Source organism: Coenobita brevimanus, chromosome 29 (genome assembly GCF_032717465.1).
Source record: "Coenobita brevimanus isolate Jiangsu-jjx chromosome 29, ASM3271746v2, whole genome shotgun sequence".
Classification (NCBI taxonomy): Eukaryota; Metazoa; Arthropoda; class Malacostraca; order Decapoda; family Coenobitidae; genus Coenobita; species Coenobita brevimanus.
In genome coordinates, this window is record NC_136982.1 from 236,541 (window position 1) to 258,648 (window position 22,108).

At 40.7% G+C, this 22,108-nt stretch overlaps 1 protein-coding gene across 1 annotated transcript in view; it reads right to left on the reverse strand.

The window, feature by feature from the left end:
* Positions 1–3,603: 3,603 nt before the first annotated feature.
* The window catches only part of LOC145394922 (uncharacterized), a 65,354-nt gene continuing 46,849 nt past the window's right edge, over positions 3,604–22,108 (reverse strand). Inside the window, exons 6-9 of the mRNA XM_080268671.1 lie at positions 18,748–18,922; positions 15,408–15,583; positions 7,787–7,942; positions 3,604–4,096 (exon numbers count right to left, since the gene is read on the reverse strand). Coding sequence (XP_080124797.1) covers positions 3,776–4,096; positions 7,787–7,942; positions 15,408–15,583; positions 18,748–18,922 — 828 coding nt within the window. The 3' untranslated portion in view covers positions 3,604–3,775. The remainder of the gene's footprint in view (positions 4,097–7,786; positions 7,943–15,407; positions 15,584–18,747; positions 18,923–22,108) is intronic.

Here is a 22,108-nt window from a genome sequence, read left to right on the forward strand (position 1 = left end):
GCGTGTGCATGCGTGCGTGTGTGCGTGTGTGTGTAAAGGCATAAGTGTGGTAAGGTGAGGTATGGCAGTGTGAAGTGTAGTAGGGTGCGCTGTCAAGCGTGGTACAGACGTGTGGTCCAGTGAGGTATGGCAGTGTGAAGTGTGATAAGGAGATGTGGTAGTGTCCTGTACTGCTCAAGGACTCTGCTAATGTCCTGTAAAACAACAAAACAGCATATATTATTCCTCTTTATCCCAGCACTGTATTTCACAATTCAGCACAATTTACTAAAATAGTTTCCGCTGGTGACATGCAGATTTAGTTCTCATTGAGTCAACAAAACATATGAAAGACATTTATGTAGCATTCCTCAATTATCTGTCTCCTGTAACACTGAACTGGTCATTAACCTAGCACAATTATTATATAAATAAATGCACACATGTTCCTTAACCTAAATTTGCATTTAGTTGCATTGCATCCTTTACAATATGTACGACTTAAATTCTATTCTGTACAGGAATTATCAATATATTATAGTATCATAGCTTCTCAGTGCTCAAAACATTTAGTCCTCCTGGCTAGCCAAATTACTTTGAATGGACAAAGTTGAGACCATTTGTGCATGAAGCAGAGCTGTATGTTTGAGGGCACAATTATGCACATATTTGCATTACCATACAGTACATACTTGCATGAAGACTATGATCAGCACTGAGGCGTCTGGACAATTATAAGAGGAGGATGTACAAAAACATGAATTAGGCATATAACCTATTACTCCTAACTGGCTTTTACAAATGAGTATTTTTTTTTTTTCCCCAATCCATATAATATGATTTTTCTGATGTGGAGATAAAGAATTAAGTTCTTCCCCTCAAAAGGCTGAAACTTCTGAACTGGGACTATTGAAAGCTCAAATGCAAAACTGGTCAGGAATGGAGTTTCCTAACTTGTGCTTCTCTACATCCTCCTTCTAAACTCTGATTGACAATGCCTTGAAATACTGGAAACAACAGACTGTTGGGAACTACCAGTCATTTACATTTCAAAGAACATTAACATCAGGAAGGGGGAAAAGAAAATCTTACAGTGTGTGGAATACTGTAACTTCAATATCAGACACAAAAAGTGTCAGTCATATAATCATTTAGTATGCAGTACTTCACTATATCAGAGCAACTGGGGAGGAAGACTCAGTAAGACTAATTCCTTTAATCAAGTGATGTGTTTTACTGATTAGTTGTGCTTCCTCCACATGATTTTATGTAAGGAAAACTGATAGTAAAGAAGGGGTTAATAAAGGCTACATCCAACTCTTCAATATGAAAAGTCTGTGAAAAGTTTCTCCAAAGCTGCATGTATAATGCTGGAGAGGGATGCCTTCCCATGTTGGCACCAATATAACAAGGTGCAGAGAAGCCTGGTTATACAAGCATTTCTCAACTCCCCATCCCCCAAAAGGAGGATAGGGGACTACTGTACAGAAAAAGAATAACTTCAGACTCCAATCCACCAGGATTATGTCTAGATGAACCTGGGGTCACAACAATAACAACAGCAACGATGCAATCAGAAAGCACACTGCATTTTTCTCTTGAAATCCATTAACCAACTAAGCTGGGGAAATAATTTTTGTCTTCCTTTTGCCATCTCTTGACAGTTCCATTCATCTCAGGAGAGAGCCTTTGAAGTGGAGAGGTAAGATATAGCTTTAATCCGTACCTGCCGGTGAACAGTTACATCTTATGCAAAATTGTGGATCGGCGATGCAAAGTGCTGGATATAACAGCATGTGTTTTTGCACCACGGTTTGAAGTGACTGCCACTTGATCTCGTCACCAAAGGTTAAGGAGAGACTCCTCCCACTCGAGGCAAGCATACCTCAGTCATCTCTGTGAATCTGTCAGGTGTAGGACGATGTTTTCTTAAACCTCTCGTCCGATTCTATTTCTGCCTCACATAGGCTAGACACCTTGCCTCATCCACCCCTGCCAAGCCTATTTCCAAGGATACTAGGAAAGGGCTCAGTGGTGGTGCCATAGGGTATGCTCTGGATGCAACTGTGTCTAGTTTATCTAGTAATGGGGAAGTTATCGAGCTGACAGCAGAGCCAAGTCGGGACCGCACCCACATGCACAAACACATCCTGCCTCTTGGGCCAAAAGTTAATCATCTACTTGTCCTTACTCACTGACGTGACCACCTACGAACTGGGGATGCTTTTATATGCAAGAAGAGTTGGTGAGCAATATGATTTTTGTTTCCCTAACAGCTATACTTTCTGAGATATGTAGGTTTGAAAACAAGCAATTTTGGGAAAATTGCCCATACTGAGAGGACAATGGCAGCATAACTAGCCTGGTGTCTAGGGGTTAATAAACCATTTCAGTATGACAGCCCTCAATAAAATCACATGGCAGGAAAAAAACAGAAAAAAAGGCATCACATGGTTTCCAAGACTTTAACAATGCAAGCTGGTCCAAGATGAAAGAGGGGCTAGGAACCACAGATCTAGATAACAGACCCTAGAATATGCAATGAAGTAATAATTCATAAGCATTAACATTAGGATTTAGTCAGTCTCGTAAGCAGCTGATAGCAAAATACTGTATACCATAGTCATTCAGACATTATATTCATTAGCTGTAACAACTGGAGTCTGTACTGAAACAATAATTTTTACAATAAAGTATCATCTACAACATCATAATAATTCTTTGTGATTAAAAGCAACATCAACATTACCCTGAGGATGTTTTCCTCAGCTTAAAATCATTTGCCATTGGCCAGAATTATATATACTGTACTACACATCTTTTGATTGAAGGGGAGCTAAATAAAAATATTTCTAACTAATACAGCCCTAAGAACATCTTTCTGAAGCTAAATAAAATGGCTTATTATTAGTTCAAATATAATACAAACAATATCTTTAGGCTCAAGGTTGTGTCATTTCTTGCTGTGGTCCCAGGTTCATCTGGACATCAACATCACAATATTCCAGTGATAAATGAACATAACTGGCTCAAGTATAAATCACAGATTTTATTTCTGACATTAATTAAAGAATAATTTTGTCAGTTATGGTAAAGAACAGCTATATATATTATGCATATACTGTAGATTATGTCCTCACTGTGGAGATGAGCACCTTTAAGCAGTGGCATCAACATAACTGAGCAGCAATACAAAACTCCCTTAACTCCTTCCCAATCCCCTGAAAGGATGAGGGGGACTGTAGAATAGAAACAGCCTGCAATTCAACAGATCCTTATTCAGATGAGCCTGGGGCGCAGTAACAATAACAATATCCCCTTGTTCTGAGTTACATGTTTTGACATCTTTTTTGCTATTATGTTCTTAGTAGGATACACAAATTACTAATTCAAGGTCATCTGCCAGCTATCAAGCTGATTTGCAAGATTCACCTCCTCTAAAGTACAGTACTATACCAGTTGTATGGAAAGAGTTGTGCTATTTTGGAATGCATCCCTAACATAAAAAGACAACTGCTGTATAGTAATATAAGGTCAACATACTGTATGACTATCAGTTCATAGCCTAATTCAATTGAAACACGAACATAAAAAATCAATTCATACAAAAATACCGCAGTTAAAGTACAAACTGCAAATCAGAATGAATCAGTTGTGGGTTGTATCTTGATGGGTGTGATAAATGTGTTAATGCTGTATGTAGATGAAAAGAAACAGTAATGAAAAATGTTATGTCTCAGAAAAGAACAGTGAACTGAAACAGATAAAATAGTTATATTTTACTGTACAGTATATCTCACACCATTCTTACAGCATCCCTGTCACTACCTTGTAGCTGAGCAAGGGCTGCTGCCTTTAATTCACGACGCAGAATCTTGCCTGTGGCTGACTTGGGAATGTCATTGGTAAAGAATACCCCACCAGCCAGCTTCTTATGGGGAGCAACCTGTCGCTCTACAAATTCTGCAATGTCTTGGTCTGTGACAGATGAGCCTGGCTCCGGGACCACATAAGCACGAGGCACCTCACCAGTACGCACGTCAGGAAGGCCAACCACTGCTACATCAGCCACATTTGGGTGCTGCCTTATCAGGTCCTCAAGTTCTGCTGGTGCCACCTGTACAAATACAAAATGATGATTTAACCCCCTGATTATAGTAACAATTTTTATTTATTTATTTATTTTTTTTTTTTACTATTGCTATCACCAAATGATGTTATGTACTTTAGGGAAGCCTTTCTGAATGGAAAGGTTAGGTAAACTGTAGCCTTCATTAACTTGCCTATAAGGATAATTTCCTTGACCGAATAAAAATGTCTGGTAGCACCAGGAATAAACTAAAATGATATCGTCATAATGATGGGATTAAGGACACTGTTCATGGAACCTATTACACTATATGGTTTAGCCAATTCAACTTACACAGGCCTCTCATTAGCTAAATAAATTCATTTGATAGCAGTCAGAATACAATGAAAAAGATGACCTGTGTTGATGGGGATAACTTCTCTAATACCAAATATCTTCAAGCCCAAAACTTTAATTACCCAAGTTCAAAATTTCTAGTGACATTCCAAGTTTAATATTTCCAGTGATAATCCTCCATGCCAAATTCAAACTTTCAAACATAAAAACCTCCATCCTATGTTGTGGCCAGTGAAAGGTGAATAACTTACCAGTAGTGGTCATTTCACCTATGAGGAGCTGCCCAAAAGTTCCCGAAATTTGATTTAAGAGGGAAAAGAACGTGTCACGTCCTAATCACCAATGTCCCTTTCATCCTTGGGCACACAGACAATGATCCTGGCGCTTCTCACACGATCGGAACACATTCTGGAAGTCCTCAAGCATCAGCTTGTCCAGGACCTGTGATTCCTTGTGGATCTCCTCAATGGTGTCAAATATTAGTCTTTTCAGGCGGATTTTCATTTTCAGCAAAAGGAAAAAATCGCAAGGGGTCAAATCTAGCGAATACAGGGGGACCGGGGAAAACCGGCATGTCTCTTGACGCCAAAAACTGCTGAACAACATGGGCTGTGTGTGCAGGTACATTGTCATGGTGAAGTACCCATTTGTTTGTGCACCACCTGTCTGAATGTTTTGCCTCATGTCCTCCCAGAGCTGTCTCAAAACATCACACTAGAACTGTGCATTGACAGTCTGTCCTTGTGGAACGAAATCCTTATGAATGTCCTCCATGTCAAAGAAAGTAATGAGCATTGACTTCATACTGCTCTTGACCTGATGTGTCTTCTTTGGTTGGGGCGAAGCTGGGCTCTTCCACAGCGATGATTGCTGTTTGGTTTTCGGGAGGTACCCATAAACCCAGCTTTCATCAACGGTAATGACACTTGAAAGGGAGTTTGTGTCATTTCTGGCCATTTTTCTGAGCTCTGTGTTGACCTTCATGCAATGTTGCTTTGCTCATCAGTCAGGAGGCTCGGGACAAACTTGATGGTGATTCGTCTCATGTCAAGGTTGCCAAACAAAATACACTGGCAAGCTCCAAACAATACACTAACAATGTCACAAACATCGTTGACTGTCCTCCTGCGATCTTTAAGGATGGTTGCATGAACTTTAGCCTCGTTGTCAGAAGCTGAACTGGTAGATGGACGAGCAGAATGTGCATTGTCATCTGTTGGCGTTTGTCCGTTTTTAAAACGCTTAAACCAGTTGTAGGTTTATGTAACCCCCAAAGCATTGTCATCAAATGCTTATTTTAACATTTCATGAATTTCTGTTGTCTTATGCCCGAGTTTCACATAAAACTTGAAGCACACACGTTGCTCTCTCACATCCTCCATTTTTGAGATCACAGAATTTGCTAACCCAAACACACCAATTAAAAAAAAACGCACATGCAGCGACTGTATCCACTCTGCACAATGCCACTTGACACACTGACATACAAAGGGTGCGTGCACTGCAATCTAGCATCCACACACTGTATGACACGCGGTTTTTGCCCTACTTTCAAATTTCGGGAACTTTAGGGTAGCACCTTGCATACTCCAGCTTTACTATCTGCATGAAAAGTACAGTAATGCACCAAAAAGAATGGTGAGAATGATCTAACTAATGATGGGTAGCTTGTTATCACCAAAATTGCCTCTGAGGCAAATTAATCTGACAGAGAAGTCACCTTATGTATACTGTTTACAGTGGTCTATTCTAAAGGGTGTCTTACTTTGAAAAGGCTAGCAGAATTACAATGAAAAATATATGATGCACCTCACATACTGGTACTATCTTCTTTTCACAAAGCTTAATTCTATAATTGGAAAGACAAGGCTTCTGATAATTTATAAAATTTCTAGGGGGAAGGAAGTAGCACCAGCCGATCAGGGTGGATACTCCCAAGGGGAATGGGAATGCTGGTGACAGGGAGAGCTGGAGCACCCATTTCACATGCTACCAGAATATCTTTGTCCCCCTTTGCTGACCACAAGGGTGTGGGAAGTACTTCCATCTTGTGCAGTATTTGTGATAAGTGGGTGCATCAGAGATGTAGTGGTATCTGAAGTAAACTGAGATAATACTGATTTCATGTGTGCGGTGTGTTGGGGACAGCATGTGGAGATTGTCATGCATGAAAGGATTGATCTTGCTGGTGAGTCTCTTGCATGTGTGGAAGAGTTTTGTTATTTGGGAGACATGTTATGTGCTGGAGGTGGGACTGGAGCTACCTCTGTGGCTAGAGTAAGGAGTGGTTGGAAGAAGTTCAGGGAGCTGTTGCCTCTCCTGACACTGAGAGGGCTCTCCCTCCATGCTATGGGATCTTTGTATGCAATATCTGTTAGGAGTGTAATGCTGTATGGTAGTGAGACCTGGGCAGTAAAGGAAGTGGATATTCGCAGGCTCAAACGCACAGATTAAATAATGATTAGGTGGAAATGCAGTGCGTCCCTGGGTGCGAGGCCTGGGGAGGGGACTAGGTTTACAACAGAAGCACTGACAGGTAGGATGGGGCTGGAGTGTATTGGTGTTGTGATGAGAGGTAGACTGAGATGGTTTGGGCATGTGAAGAGGATGGGGGAAGATAAATTGGTGCAGAAAGTGAGAAGTGTTAATGTTAGGGCTAGAGCTGTGAGAGGTAGACGAAAAAGACCTCATACGAGGTCACTGAGTGTGACCTAAGGGATAAGGGACTGAACAGGAAAGCTGCCAGAGATCAAGCAACATGGACAGCCACCAACAGGTGACAAGGCTGATGCATGCAAGCATGTTGGAGCCTTTAAAAATGAAACAAAATGAATTATACAGTAGTTAGCCCTTGTTTAAAGCAGTTTCACTTAAAGCTGTTTCAGTGCTGGGATTGCTGGTGAATTAACACCCACTGTATTTTCATTTAAATTTACCAACAATAATTTTTTTTTTTTTTTTTTTTTTTTAACATCTTTTCATTCTTGAATCAGAAGCAAGTCTTATTTGAGGCTGTTTCACTTAGAGCAAGCTTTCACCAATATCCTTGACTTCATGTGAGGAATGACTGTGCAATCAAGGGCTGCAGACTTGTAACTTTAGAAGGCTTACCTACATTCAAAATGTTCCTGTACTGTATATAGTAAATTAGTGTATTTTATGCTGTTTATATCCTCACTCCATCCATAGATGGGAAAATAGTCTGGATGATGGATAGATATATGATATGTTACAGATATGCAGTCTGCGTTAAATGAAAAATAATATACAATGTAAACTACAGCATAACCATAATAAATCACTAAGGAAGAGGTGCCAGAAAGCCTCCTTAGCTGAAGAGCATATGGCCTCATGACTGAACATATAGCCACCATGTCTCACCTGGAGCCCTTTGACTTTGATGAGTTCCTTGAGGCGATCCACAATAAAGATGTTACCATCATGATCCATGCGGGCGACATCACCAGTGTGCAGCCACCCTGCTTCATCAATGGTCTGTCGAGTTGCCTCATCGTTTAGAAAATATCCCTTCATTACCTAGGATGGGATGGAAAAAGCAAATTTAGTCAGTCAGTTTACCAGTTACCACTTCAAAAATATTTTCCATATCTGATAAATCCCATTAACTCTTCAATCTGAGGACATATTTTATATATCAATCTTGCTGTTAGAACAGGAAACATTTCATTGAGCTGAATTTGTTGGATATACTGGGAACCTTTATTAGCCTCTGGAATACTAGGGTGCTTTCTTAAGCTAAATGGAATTACCTGGAGACAAGTTTCGTTTCATCATTTCATTTTTAAAGGCTCCAACATGCTTGCATGTGTTGGCCTTGGTCACCTAATGGCGGCTTTCCACGCTGCACGATCCATTGCAGCCTCCCTGCTCAGACCCTTATCCCTGAGGTCACACTTAATGACCTTGTCCCATGTCTTTCTTGCTCTACCCCTCATAACCCCACCCCCAATATTAACACTTCTCACCTTCCTCACCCAATTATCATCCCCCATCCTCTCCACATGTCCAAACCATGTCAATCTACCTCGCCTCATCACAACACCAATACACTCCAGTCCCATCCTACCTCTCAACTCTTCCATCGTAAACCCAGCCCCCAAGGACCTTGCATGCAGGGACGCACTACACATCCACCTAATCACTGTCATTTCCGCACGTCTGAGCCGGCGAATATCCTCCTCCTTTACTGCCTAGATCTCACTACCATACAGCATTACACTCCTAACACATGCTGCATACAAAGACCCCTTAGCACGTAGAGATAGCCCTCTCAATGTCAAAAGAGGAAAGAGCTCCCTGAACTTCTTCCAACCACTTCTCACCCTAGCCACAGAGCTAGCTCCAGCCCCACCTCCAGCACACAACATGTCTCCCAAATAACAAAACTCTTCCACACACTCAAGAGATTCACCAGCAAGTTCAATCCTTTCATGCCTGACAATCTCCACCTGCCCTCCCCAATACGCTGTACACATAAAATCAGCATTATCTCGCGGTCTACCTCTGATACCACTACATCTCTTGTGCACGCATTTATCACAAACACCGCACAAGATAGAATTACTTCCTACGCCCTTGTGGCAAACTGTACATGGCCACTCTCCCTCGTCTTTGACAGTACCGCCACCAACCCTAGATATCATCACTTTTGTTTTATCTGCATTTACCCTTAAGCCCTTGTGCCCCATACCATCTCTCCACTTCCTAAACCTCTCCCCCGCCTCCCTTTCGTTCTCTGCAATCAACACCAAATCATCAGCACATAACATCTCCCACGGGAGTCCGTTTCTAAAGTCACATGAGAGGGTGTCAAGTACCATGATAAACAACATGGGTCTCAAAAGTATAAACTAAGGTATAAATTATGCCACTGGATTGAAGTAAAGTACAACCTCACTTTCACACCTTGCTATCACACTCCCTAAACTTACTGCCGGTACATTTATTTCTCTTTTATCAAATTGAATCCAGTATACTGTAAGTGAAAAACATATGGGGTGAATGGTGCTTAACTACATTTGTTTTAATCCTATATATGTATACACCTAAGTTTCATTAAAGTGCATACATACTTCTTTCTATAATATACTACAAAACTGTATGCAGCCTTCTTTTGCTCATGAGATTACACTGTTTTATAATGTGTCATCCTCACATGGCTAGGTCATCTGCCCAACCCTATCCAGCCCCAACCATTGACAGGCCACTGCCAGCATGTCTGTAACCCATGGCCATGATCACAGACTGAATCAGATGTTTCTTGAGTAGCCCACTGTATCAGCTGTAGGGCAACCAGTCTGAACCTTGCCTCAGATGGCCTCGTACAAAAGTGTATTTATGTTTACAGCTAGATGCTTTAATCCCAGATGAGGTGGCCATAATGAAATTGCCTACACATTATTCTGTCCTCCCCCATCATGCTGCCCTCTCTCAAACTTGCATCACCCTCTTTCATATACCACTTCTTCTCCATTCCATTCCTCCAACTCATCCTCGGTCTCCCTTTTGCCCTCCCGTGTCCACCTCCACTCACATCTTCTCTTCATAGGGAGTAGACTCTAGCAGCAGTCGAACATGGAGGCAATCCGGAGGTGGATGGCAAGCTAATGACAGGGACAGCTGGAGCTCCTGTTTCACCAGCCCTCAGGATCTGTTCCTGACCATCTCCCTTTGCTGAATATTTTCAGTGTTCTCATTAACAAGGAGTAGGCCAGCATAATCTCAATACCTCTACCTTCAACTGCCTACACCACACTACATGCACATTACACATCACACCTCCTATTTCCATCCCCTCAATCCAATGGTTGCTGTTGCAGTATTATCTGAAAATTCGGTGGTACCTCGGATTGCTACCACTGGCAGGGTAGGGCTGACGGCACAAGGCGATCCTGGTCACAATCGAGCGACTGTGCCGACAGCGGTTATTGCAAACACTAACGCTTGTCAGAGGAGAAGTGTGGGTTCAGCCTTACATTTTACTAACATCCATGGTCTTAGTATCAATCTGATTTCTGTTCACTTTTTCCTTCATTCTGTATCACCTCTAGCCCTATTTTTCACAGAAACCAAAATCTCTCCCTCTACAGACATATCACCATTTAATTTTCCTGGTTACCATTTTCTCACAAGTTTTCACACAACTGGTAAAACAAGCAACCAGTATACCAGATAATCCTGACCATAATACCTATCTTTTGGACCTATTCCTGACAAATAACCCAGATCAATACAGGACAACTTGGATCCTCTGACCACAATTTAATCAACGCCTCATTAGTCAGTTTCTCCAAACCTCCTCATTCTGAACCAGTCAACCTCCTCATTTTCCTAAAACTGGAACGATACTGAACCAGTCAGGGTGACTAGTTGGCACTTTGATAGGAAAGACCAGGATAGATTTAGAAATTATCTTGCTGATGTTCCATGGCAGCCTTACTCTACCCCATCCCACATTAATGACTTAATATAAGCTAGTATGGAATTGTTCATACTCAGCTGGACTCTCCAAAATGGTCTGACAGCATCTGCGCCAGAGCAATGGCTCAAAAGTCCTTAGTATATAACTTTTACTTAAAATGAAAAACATCTGAATCCCTCAAATTACAATTGCGAGAAACCATCCAAATGCAGTATTAAATCTCACTAAATTAATCTTTTTTCACGACCAAGCATCCAAATTATTAAATAATCCTAATGACAACAGAATATTCTGGTCAACTCCCAACTGTTTCAATAACAACTTTAACAAGTCATTACCCATTCCCCCACTAAAATCTTCAGATGGAAACATAATAAATGATGCAGTGGTGGTGGGTGAGGGTGCTCACCATCCACTCACTTGATGTAGTGCTACTTTGGGTGTCTGCCCTTTCCTCTCTTCCTTCCTCTTCTGCCTTTCTTTCCTTCTTTCTTTCCTCTTCTTTCTGCCTACAGGTGACTTTACACTCTCTCTTCTGTCTTTCTTTCCTTCATTCTTTCCTCTTCCTTCTGCCTATGGGTGACTTTTTATGCTAGGAAGAAGGAACCAAAGGCCAGGAGCATGCAAACTGTTCTTCCAAGAAAAAAAACAAAATACAAGAGACAGCCAAATTCAAGATCCGATCATTTCGAGATGCCTAGACACACTGCATTTGAATGACTGGAGATCACAGGAAGTAGGAAATACAGACAGAGGGAGACAGTTCCAGAGTTGATCTGTTGCATAAATGAAGAACTGGAAGTAACGGTTAATTCTTGCATTAGAGACCTTGACAGAAAAGGGATGAGAGTTTGTTGCTAGATGGGTGCTACACACCCGTCGTAAAGGTGGAGGGATGCAAGCAGACGGTTCAGAGGAGCAGTGACCACTGCAATAGCGACAGAAAAGAGATAAAGATGCAACAGTACGGTGAAGAGACAGAGGTTGAAGGTAGCCAGTAAAAGGAGGAGAGTTAATGAAACAAAAAGCTTTTGATTCCACCTTATTGAGAAGAGCTGTAAGTGGGGAGCCTCCCCAGGAGAATTTTACTCTACATAGGGGCAAATAAAACCCGTGTACTGTATAAAGTCCACAACTATGCAGCGGTAAAGAAGGAACGGCGTGACAAGCCTGTGCACCAGGAAACCATTTACTATGCTGGGTGGTAACCATATAACCAAATTATGGCACCTGGTAGTTTAGTGGGTAATTAACCCCTAAGCACCGGCTGACATGTATAGCCATTACAATTTTGGGCACTGAGCACTGCCAGATGAAGTGTATAGCCAAAAGTGTCTTCCCACCACCCTTTGAACTTTAACTTATCCTTACTCATCAACAGGACCACCTCGTGATGTAGGGATACTTTCATTTGAAAGAAGAGTTGATGAGTCTTATGTATTTTAAAATTTTTTTCTAGCTGTTATGGTTTGGCAGATATTAGGGTTTGAAGTAAGGGTATTTTTTCCCAGGTTATAATATCCCCCGTAGGGAGGAGCATGCGACATCGGAAAACCCGCAGCGTGTAGGGGTTAAGGCACTCCCATCAGACTGAGCCAGTGCAGGTTTATATCCACAGGGTGGTTGAGGTTCATTGCTCATGTTATGACACTCAGGGATGAGTGAAGCTGGCCACTCTCATCTTAAATGTCAAGACCAACTTGCCTTGCCCCGGGTTTCTACACTCCTCATGGGGCAACATAGGATTGGATACTGGATGGATGGATGGAAAAGCGAACATCTTTGCTAGTATGTTTGCCACAAGTCCTACCTAGAGGAGGTTAGTCAGGACGTCCCTGTACTAGAACTCAACTTCTGAAAATGCTCCACTTAAGATACAAACTAGATGTGTAAACTCCATCCTAGACAATTTACCAACCAACAAAGCACCAGGTCCACATGGAATTACCCCAATAATATTGAAAAACTGTTCCCCAGAACTTGCTCCTGTTCTAGTTAAATTATTCAGACTATGCATCTGTACATTTTCATTCCCTAATTCTTGGGAAGAAGCCAATATCCACCCAATACTGAAGAAATGTGGTTCCTCTGACCCCTCTGATTATGAACCAATAGCTATTACACCTTATCTTGACAAAGTATTTGAGACAGTAATTAATATGGACATTGTTAAACATCTTGAATCCAACAATTTAATTAGTGAAAGGCAGTATGGTTTTCACCACGAAAGATCCACTGTTGATATTCTGTACTCAAATCTCTTGACTCATAACATTAATCTTTCAACTGACCAACATGGAAAAACCCATTCAGTAACCCTTGATATCACCCCTGAAGGGGTGTGGCACCATTCCCTGCTATCCAAATTCCCTTGCTATGGCCAATCATCTTTTGTTCCACTGATTCCTCAGATCTCAGCAACAGGAAGGTAAACATAGATGATGTATATTCCAACTTCCACCTGATTAATGCCGGCATGCCACAAGGATCAGTTCTGGCTCCAACTCTATTCTTAATTCATATCAATGATCTCTTATCAATCACCCATAATCCCATTCATTCATATCAAGATGACTCAACACTTCACAGTTAATTCACACCTAAATACCCATTCACAAAGTTTAATATCTCTAACTGGCAGCTCAATAAAGCAGTCTCCACAGATCAAGACTTAGGCTATCTAATATCACTGAATGGGGACAAAGTACCTGTCTCATTTAATGCTAGGAAAACCAAATATATACAGTTTACTAACAGACAAATATTGCCATATTCCTACATTACCTTAAATGCAACTAATATTCCTGTCTCTAAAAGTACTGAAATTCTTGGTGTTTCACTTAACAATACCCTAAGCTGGACTTCTCATGTCAGATCACTTGCTACAGCCACTTCAAAGAAACTTGGGTTATTGTATAGAATCTGCAACTACTTCACTGATGAGCAGTTGGCTATAGTTTAGTCATGTGTGCTCTCAGCTCGAATACTGCTCATCCTTGTGATGTGGATATGGAGAGGTTGCACTAAAACTGGACAAAATGCAGAACAAACCTGTAAGAATTATTAATAACCATTAATAACCATTTAATTACAAGTGAAGTAGAAGCCGTGGCTCAGTGGGTTAGAGCGCTCCGCTCTGACCGTAGGGTCGGAGGATCGAATCCACCCAAGGGTCATTGGTAGACATCAGGAAGGGCATCCGGTCATAAAATGCTACACGCTCCAAACCAAAGTCCTCTATCCAGGGGCAACGCCTTAGCCCTTATCCAAAAAAAGGGGTACCTGGCGTAAAACTCACCTTATTTAATTACAAGTGAACTATCTCCCCTACAAGTAAGATGGAATGTTGCCTGCCTTGCATTATTTTACAGATACTATTAAGGCAAATGCTCAGATGAAGTTGTATCCATTGTGCCACCCCTTCCCCTGTGCTACACGTGCATCTGGTAGTGCTCGTAAGTGGACTGTCACACTGCAATACTGCAGAACTTATGCCCATCAAAATTCTTTTATTTCCCACAATACATCTCTTTGGAGCTTACTTCTCCAGAATAATTTCCTCCCAGACTTCAACCTACAGCAGTTCCAATCCAACTGTTACGGATTTTTATGACTGGAGGACACCTGTAATTTGGTGTATGAATTATTTTTTCTTAATTAAACTTGTTCCTTCCTCTATTTTGTTAAGAAAAAAAAAAAAAAAAAAAAATCTCCATTCTCTCCACAAGGCCAAAGCATATCAAGGTATTTATCCTAGTACTTACTGGGACATCCAAAATAACACCTCAGTGCTCCTCATTTGCCTCTTTGTTGCTCCATGAAACCCCCTAATTTTTTTTTTTTTTTCCCCATATAGTTCCTTTACACAAAATTCTCCTGTGAATTTTTTTCAGCATCTGAGCTTTTCTCTGTACTGGTATTACTTTATACACCAGAAAAAAGTTTACTGTATAATAGTGTCATCAACACCAGCCGTAGGCAGCTGCGTCTAGTTGCATGTTTACTGCTGCTTTCTAGTGTTCTTGTGTATCATTGCGTCAGGTTTAAATAACATTCCATATTGTATTATTGTCCTAATTTGGGCTTTTTATGCTGCACTGTACTTTAAAAGTAATATACTGAATGGCACAGTATATACCATATAGAGTGCCTGTATATATAAGCCACTTTTTGCTCAGTTGGTGGTTTAGGTTTTGTTATCAGCTAACGGCTCAAGAGGTCGGCAGGACAACTTTGACCGTTTGGTGAGCAGGTGGACAGCCCTGTTTGCTCAGCTAGTGGGTTAGGGTCTATTACCAACATGCAGCCAGAGAGGCCGGCCGGCTGCCCAACCACATACAGTACTATATACACTATACAGTGCATAAGTTATGGTGGTTGCTGAACAAATAGACCAGTTAATGTCCTATTTTTCAGAATGTGTCATGGACGCTAAGAGGCACATGGCTGTATATAGAATTTTTTTCCCTTAACTCTTCTTGACATAAAGCTGTCTTAGATATTTTCACTCTCATGTTGCTCTCATCAAAGTGTAACTCCATAGCAAAGTTCTTAATGTACCTGAGGTCCAAGGATGCATAGCTCTCCCTCCCCTTCGTCTGGCCCTAGAGCCTTGCCAGAGCAGATGTCAACAATCTTGGCAGAAGTATTGGGGACAGCCACACCTGTTGATCCTGGTATGAAGTTGTCCTTAGGAGTGAGGTGGGTCACTGGCGATGCCTCTGTCATGCCGTAACCTTAAACGGGGGTGATGAGAGTGGGAAGTTAGTTGGTTAGTTACATGTTGCACAGACATATGAAAGTATTTAATTAATAACAAATCTTTCCTTAATTCTCTGTTTCCGGGAATGTCTTTTACCAGTATGCATATTAAATGAGGGCCAGTGGCGGGTAACATACTAATACTAGATAAATAACACCAAATACAGTACTACACGCAGTGAAAGCTCTTCCTACAGAGGGAATATATCATTATAATCATCATGAACAATATCATCATCTCAACCATTATTGCAACCTGAAAATATAGTGAGGTATGATCCAGATATAGAAAAAAAGAAAACATGAAAGTAGAATTATTACCAGCATGCCCAGTGGAATGGGTCACACAATATTCACATATCATTCTAGCCCTTGGAATCCTAGCTCCATTTCACAATTACAGTATAACCATTACCATATTGTTTTTTATAGATATGTTTCACATACACTTGTCTCAGAAAGTCATTCCATCACTGAAGCTAAAAAGGGGATGCCAAATCCTTCACACCTACATTTCCGTATTGTACAATACCTATGGTACATTATTTAGCAATTTATACTGCTAGTACTTTACTTAGTTTCATCAACTTCATTAACCTGCTTTCTAATAAATTAATTCACCATATGCATTTACCTTCTTGGCCTACCACATCACCTACTTTCAAACTCACTCGCATACACTTTGTTCACCACTATCTAAAGTCAATACTCTGTTTACTTGGTTTTTGCTTACTGTATGCTGGGAGCTCAGTTAACATTATCTACTTTAAAACACCAAATACATTCCCTCCATATGACCATACGATCTAAACACTGTCACCTACCTTGTTATGAAAGAACTTCAATACTCCAGATCCTTCATGAATCAGTTTCTTATCCTGTCCACTTTTTGCATACTTCAAAGTCTCATTTCCTCTACTACTGTATTAGTCTTGACTTTACATTCAACCCATACTATTATCTCACATCCATGTGTTAAACCCCCCTCTGCCAGAGACTTCAGCACCCCAGTGCCGACCCATTTTTTATTTTTTGTTTATAGCCTAGATAGGTTAGGTTTGATGCAAAACTCACAAAAACATCCAAACTGGCACTGACAGAAGCCAAGAAGGTCGATTTTGAGCCCCCATCATGACTGCACCTATCAGGTGAAATACGCAAGTAAGCCCCGTAGACTTCATTCACTCCATAGGGGACCAGGTGGATTTCTTTGGTGTTTGGCCTTGGTATACTGAAGTAAATGCCCTGGTGATGCTCCCAATGTGTCCTAGGGGCATATGGGCACTGTTCTTTGGTACAGTGATATGTGAGGGCCACAAGTGACACGCAGACATGCAAGTGAGAGACACTTTTCTATTGTATGGCACACATTTTTTGCGTCTATTATCGCACTGAAGCACGCTAATATGCTAACACTGTCACCGAATTAAGACTATGTACACACACTGGCGTCTATTTTCAGACTAGGCACATATGTATGGCGTCTCTTTTGCACCCATGGTAATTTATGAGGTGCCTATTTCGCACAAAGCTCACTATTAAGGCATCTTTTTTCACTACATCACTGACTTATATACTACCGCTGTCTCTGAATTTTGACTATGTACACACACCAGCATCTGTTTTTGCACTACCCACATATGTATGGCATCTCTTTTGCACCCATGGTAATTTATGAATTGTCTACTTTGCACAGACCACACTATTTAGGCATCTTTTTTTGCTACATCAATGACTTATATACTAACACTGCCTTTGAATTATGATTATGTACACACATTGGCACCTATTTCCACATTAGCCACATAGGTATAGCGTCTCTTTTGCACACGTGGTAATTTGTGAGGCGTCTATTTTGCACAAACCACACTATTTAAATGACTTTTTTTTGCTACATCACTGACTTATATACCAACACTGTCTCCAAATTATGCACTTACGTGAAATTAGGAGTCCTTTTTCACACTTTTTACATACTTATTGTGTCTCTGTTGCACACACCTTGTTGTCTAAAAGTGGAGGACCCCTGATATGTCTCCTGCCTCTCTCAATATTTCTGGCTGGGTGACTCATTGTGGTCTCCCGTGACATGTGACACTCAACGCTGAATGCCTGGTAAATATTTCCAGCCTCTCATTACTTACATTTTTGCCAATTTTTTAAATACACAGTCACAGTTGACCTGATGCAGGGGCAGGGCGTGCATGTGGGATGCGCTCTGGGTGACCCATAGTGGTTTGCTGTGACGCACCACATTCAAAACTGAACACCTAGTAAATATTTCCCGCCTCTCTCAGTATATCGATTTTTGCTGATTTTTAAAATCCTAGGCCATTTAGGAATGGCTCTGGCACTGCCCACGGTTAAGGGCATGGACATTTATTAACGGCTCTAGTGGGGGGGGGGGTAATGTGGCCACAAAACATCTTCATGCAGTCCTCTTGCAGCCTCCATACTCAGTCTCAGTTAGTATTAAGGCCTTCATAGCACCAGCCCTATTCTTGTATCATCCTACCACTATTGCATAATTACCCCTCTTTTTTATTTATGCACTTGGCAACTTAAACTCCATCACCAACTAAAATCTCTCTCCATTCACCACAACATCACACCAAAAATCACCTTCTCTCTCAAAAACCACCACTTCACTGTCTATATTATTTTATTTTCAAGGTTTATGCTCACAGACATCCACAAACACATATACCAACCTTCAAAAATTAATCATATCCTGGCTATATTTTATCAAAGAAAAATAAATATGTTATTGTATTATATGAGTGGAAGCTAGCCTACCTTTTTCACCCAATTTCCTTACTTAAATATCAGCATGAAAAACTATACTGTATGAACACCATTCAAGAAACTGAAGGTGACAGAAAACTGATTGAAATATGACTTTACAGGCTGAAAATTTCAAGAATGCATTTGGAGAACTGAAGGCAACACTGCAGCATGACTTAATTTGCCATCAGTGTGGTATATTATGGGACAATATTACGAACTTTGTAAACCTACTTTGTATGAGTGATGCTTCATGAGGTGTACAGTACAATCTACTTCTCTAACAGAGAAAATTATAAATTTTTGTTGTCTGTGGTAAAACTCAACGAAATTAATCTTTCATCACACTACCAACCTTCTTGGAATGTCAAATGGTTCCCAAACTTCTCAAAGAATTGTGTAATGAGTGTTTCCCCCACTGGAGCAGCACCACAAGTCATGTTATGGGTGGGGGCAAGCAGCTCCGGCTTTACTGCAGCAGTGTGAGTCAGGAAAAAGATGATAGGAGGAACTGTGTGCAGGAAGGTAATCTGCAAAATATATGTACACTTAATCCATAAGACAAAGGGGGAGCTAGGAAGTCAGTTTTAATGTTCCTGACAATCTAATCAACATATCATTTTCTGTTGATGCAGTATCGGTACTAACCTGGCTAAAATCAACTAAATAAATATTAATGAAAAACAAGTGGACAGTATATGCTGATTCTGATTACTATATTTCACTGTCTGCTAATAAAAGAGTTTTAAGTTATGTTACAGCTTTTGAGGTAATGAAGGAAAACCAAATACCATACAATACAAACATAAATACAACACAGTAAAACCTCACTATAACGGATGACTTGGGACCCAAGCCATCCTAAAAAAAAAGCAAAATTCCGAAAAAAGTGACATCCGTACTTTCCCCTGCTAACCCGGACTTTATCCGACATATCAGACATTAGTCCGGATCACACCAATGGTTTTTAAACTGTTTCCACTACCACTGCTGTACTGTACTATATTATATGTTTATTACAGTAATCAAATGGTATAAAACAGCGATCCCTCAGTTATCCGGACTTTCATTATCCAAACGTGTTCAGTATTCAGATGCTGGGCCTTGGCTCTATTAAACCATTATCCAGATTTACTTGCTATTATCTGGACGTAAAAGTCCCCAAGAACTATGGCTGCCCAGCCAACATGTCCAAACATTCGGTATCATGGCTGCTGGACTCAAGCCGTGAGCAGGAAGTAGTCTGTAACCCAAAACCCAGTACTGAATGGTCAAAATCATGCGCTTGTCCTCTCACTCCCAACGAATCTCCAGCACCCGAGTAATACAACTGTAACTTGCAAACGGTGTCAAAACGTCCGTGCGCATTCCCCACCGAATGTCTAATATCGCGCAGCCATGGGGGCTAAATCTTTCCCAACCACCACGTCCATTGACACAGACTTCAAGCCACGAGTACATGTTTGGTGACAGAAGCCATCCGCCCCTCTATTGAAGGTCGAAAGTTCCCCGGTCACGATGTGTCGAGTTTCCTAATGGCCACTTGGCATCTAACAGACTGCAAGCCACGAGTAAATGTATGGCAAAAGTGTCCGTTCACCTGTTGACAGAAGGGGGAGAATCCTGGCCACAGCCTCGTCTCTCCCCCCCCCCGCCCTCCTCCATACCCTCCCAGCTCCCCCCTCACTCTATTTCTTCTTCTGTGGTGATAGCATTGACCCATGAGTTTTCAAATTTTTTTATGATTTATTTGACTACTATTGGTCGTATGGAAATTCCATGATAACCAAGAGAAAGCTCATGAAATTCTGCATCTCTTGGAAGAGGCTGGCAAAATTCTGAATTAGGATTGTGTGAAGTTATATGAAGGTAAGTTTACTCCTGAACACTTTATTCCTGCTTGAATTTCGTACTCTTACTTGTCAGTTTTGTGTGTTTTTATTAGCTTATCTTATAGTATAAACACCAGCAAAGATGACGATATACAATTTATACCAATATAACTAATTTACAATGGCATATTTGGCTGTGGAATTTTTTTCTTGAGCCCTGGGAGCATTCACTCGTCACAGACAACAGATTTTCAAATTGTCGCCAGTTTTTTTTGTGGACTTTTGTTGTTTATGCATTGTTTTCATGATGTTCAGCATTAATATGGATAATCATGTGTTTTGATGTCTAAAAATGGCAGACTGACCTGCAAACATAGCCAAAATTAGGAGGGGTACTGTACATTCAGTCATGTATCGGTCGGGTGTTTTTTGGTTTCCAATGTTTTTTTTCCATGGTTTTCTTGGTGTTTCGCATAACTTTGGATATTTCTATGTGTGTTTTGATGTCTAAATATGGTAGATTGGCCTGAAAACAGTGCCAAAATTAGGAGGGGTACTGTACATACAGTTGTGATTGTCAGGTGTTTTATGGTTTTTATTTATTTATTTTTTTCATGGTTTTCTTGGTGTTTCGCATAACTTTGGATATTCCTATGTGTGTTTTAGGTCTAAATATGGCAGACTGACCTGAAAACAGTACCAGAATTAGGAGGGGTACTGTACATACAGTGGTGTATAGGTAGGGTGTTTTTTTATTTTCAGTATTTTTTTTTTTAATGGTTTTCTTGGTGTTTAGCATTACTTTGGATATTCCTAAGTGTGTTTTAATATCTAAATATGCCTGAATGACCGGAAAACACTGCCATATTAAGCATGGGTACTGGACAAATAAGTTAGGTATAAGTTGGAGGTCAGTATAGGCATGGTCTGGGTATGGTTGGGCGTAGGGGAATAGTGTTCATTATCCAGATGTTGCCACTATCTGAACATGCCTTTGGCTCTATTATGTCCGGGTAAATGAGAGATTACTGTAATCACACGTTTGTCTGAACGCAATAGAGCCAAAGGCATGTCCAGGTAGAGGCAACATCCGGATAATGAGCACTATTTCCCCAACTATACCCAGAGCCTACCTATGCCCAACCTCCAACCTATACCTAACCTATTTGTATAGTACCTCTGCTTGCTTTGGCAGTGTTTTCCGGTCATTCAGAGATAATTAGACATCAAGACACACATACCAATATCCAAAGTAATGCTATACACCAAGAAAACAATGTATAAAAAACAATGAAAACTAAAAAACACCCTACCTACACACTACTGTATGTACAGTACCACCTCCAAATTTTGGCGCTGTTTTTGGGTCAATCTGCCATATTTGGACACATAACACACACAGGAATATCCAAAGTAATGCTAAACACCAAGAAAACCATGCAAACAAAAACACTGAAAACCAAAAACACCCTACCTACATACTACTATCCCTCCTAATTTTGGCACTGTTTTCCAGTCATTCTGCCATACTGAGTCACCTAAACACACATAGAATTATCCATATTAATGTTAAACATCAAGAAAACAATGCATAAACAACAAAAATCCACAAAAAACCTGAAGACAGTTTGAAAATAAGTTATCTGTGACAAATGGTTGCTCCTGGGGCTAAAAAAAAAAATTTCTACGGCCAAAAATACCACCGGAAATTGATTATATTAGTATAAATTATATTGGGAAGGGATCTGTATTTTGTTTTTGCTGATTTGGAAAAGGCCTTTGACAGAGTCCCTAGAGAAGTGGTGAAGTGGGCAATGAGAAAGCTTGGCTTGGAGGAGTGGCTGGTTAGGGTGGTTATGGCTATGTATGTGGGTGCTCGCACCC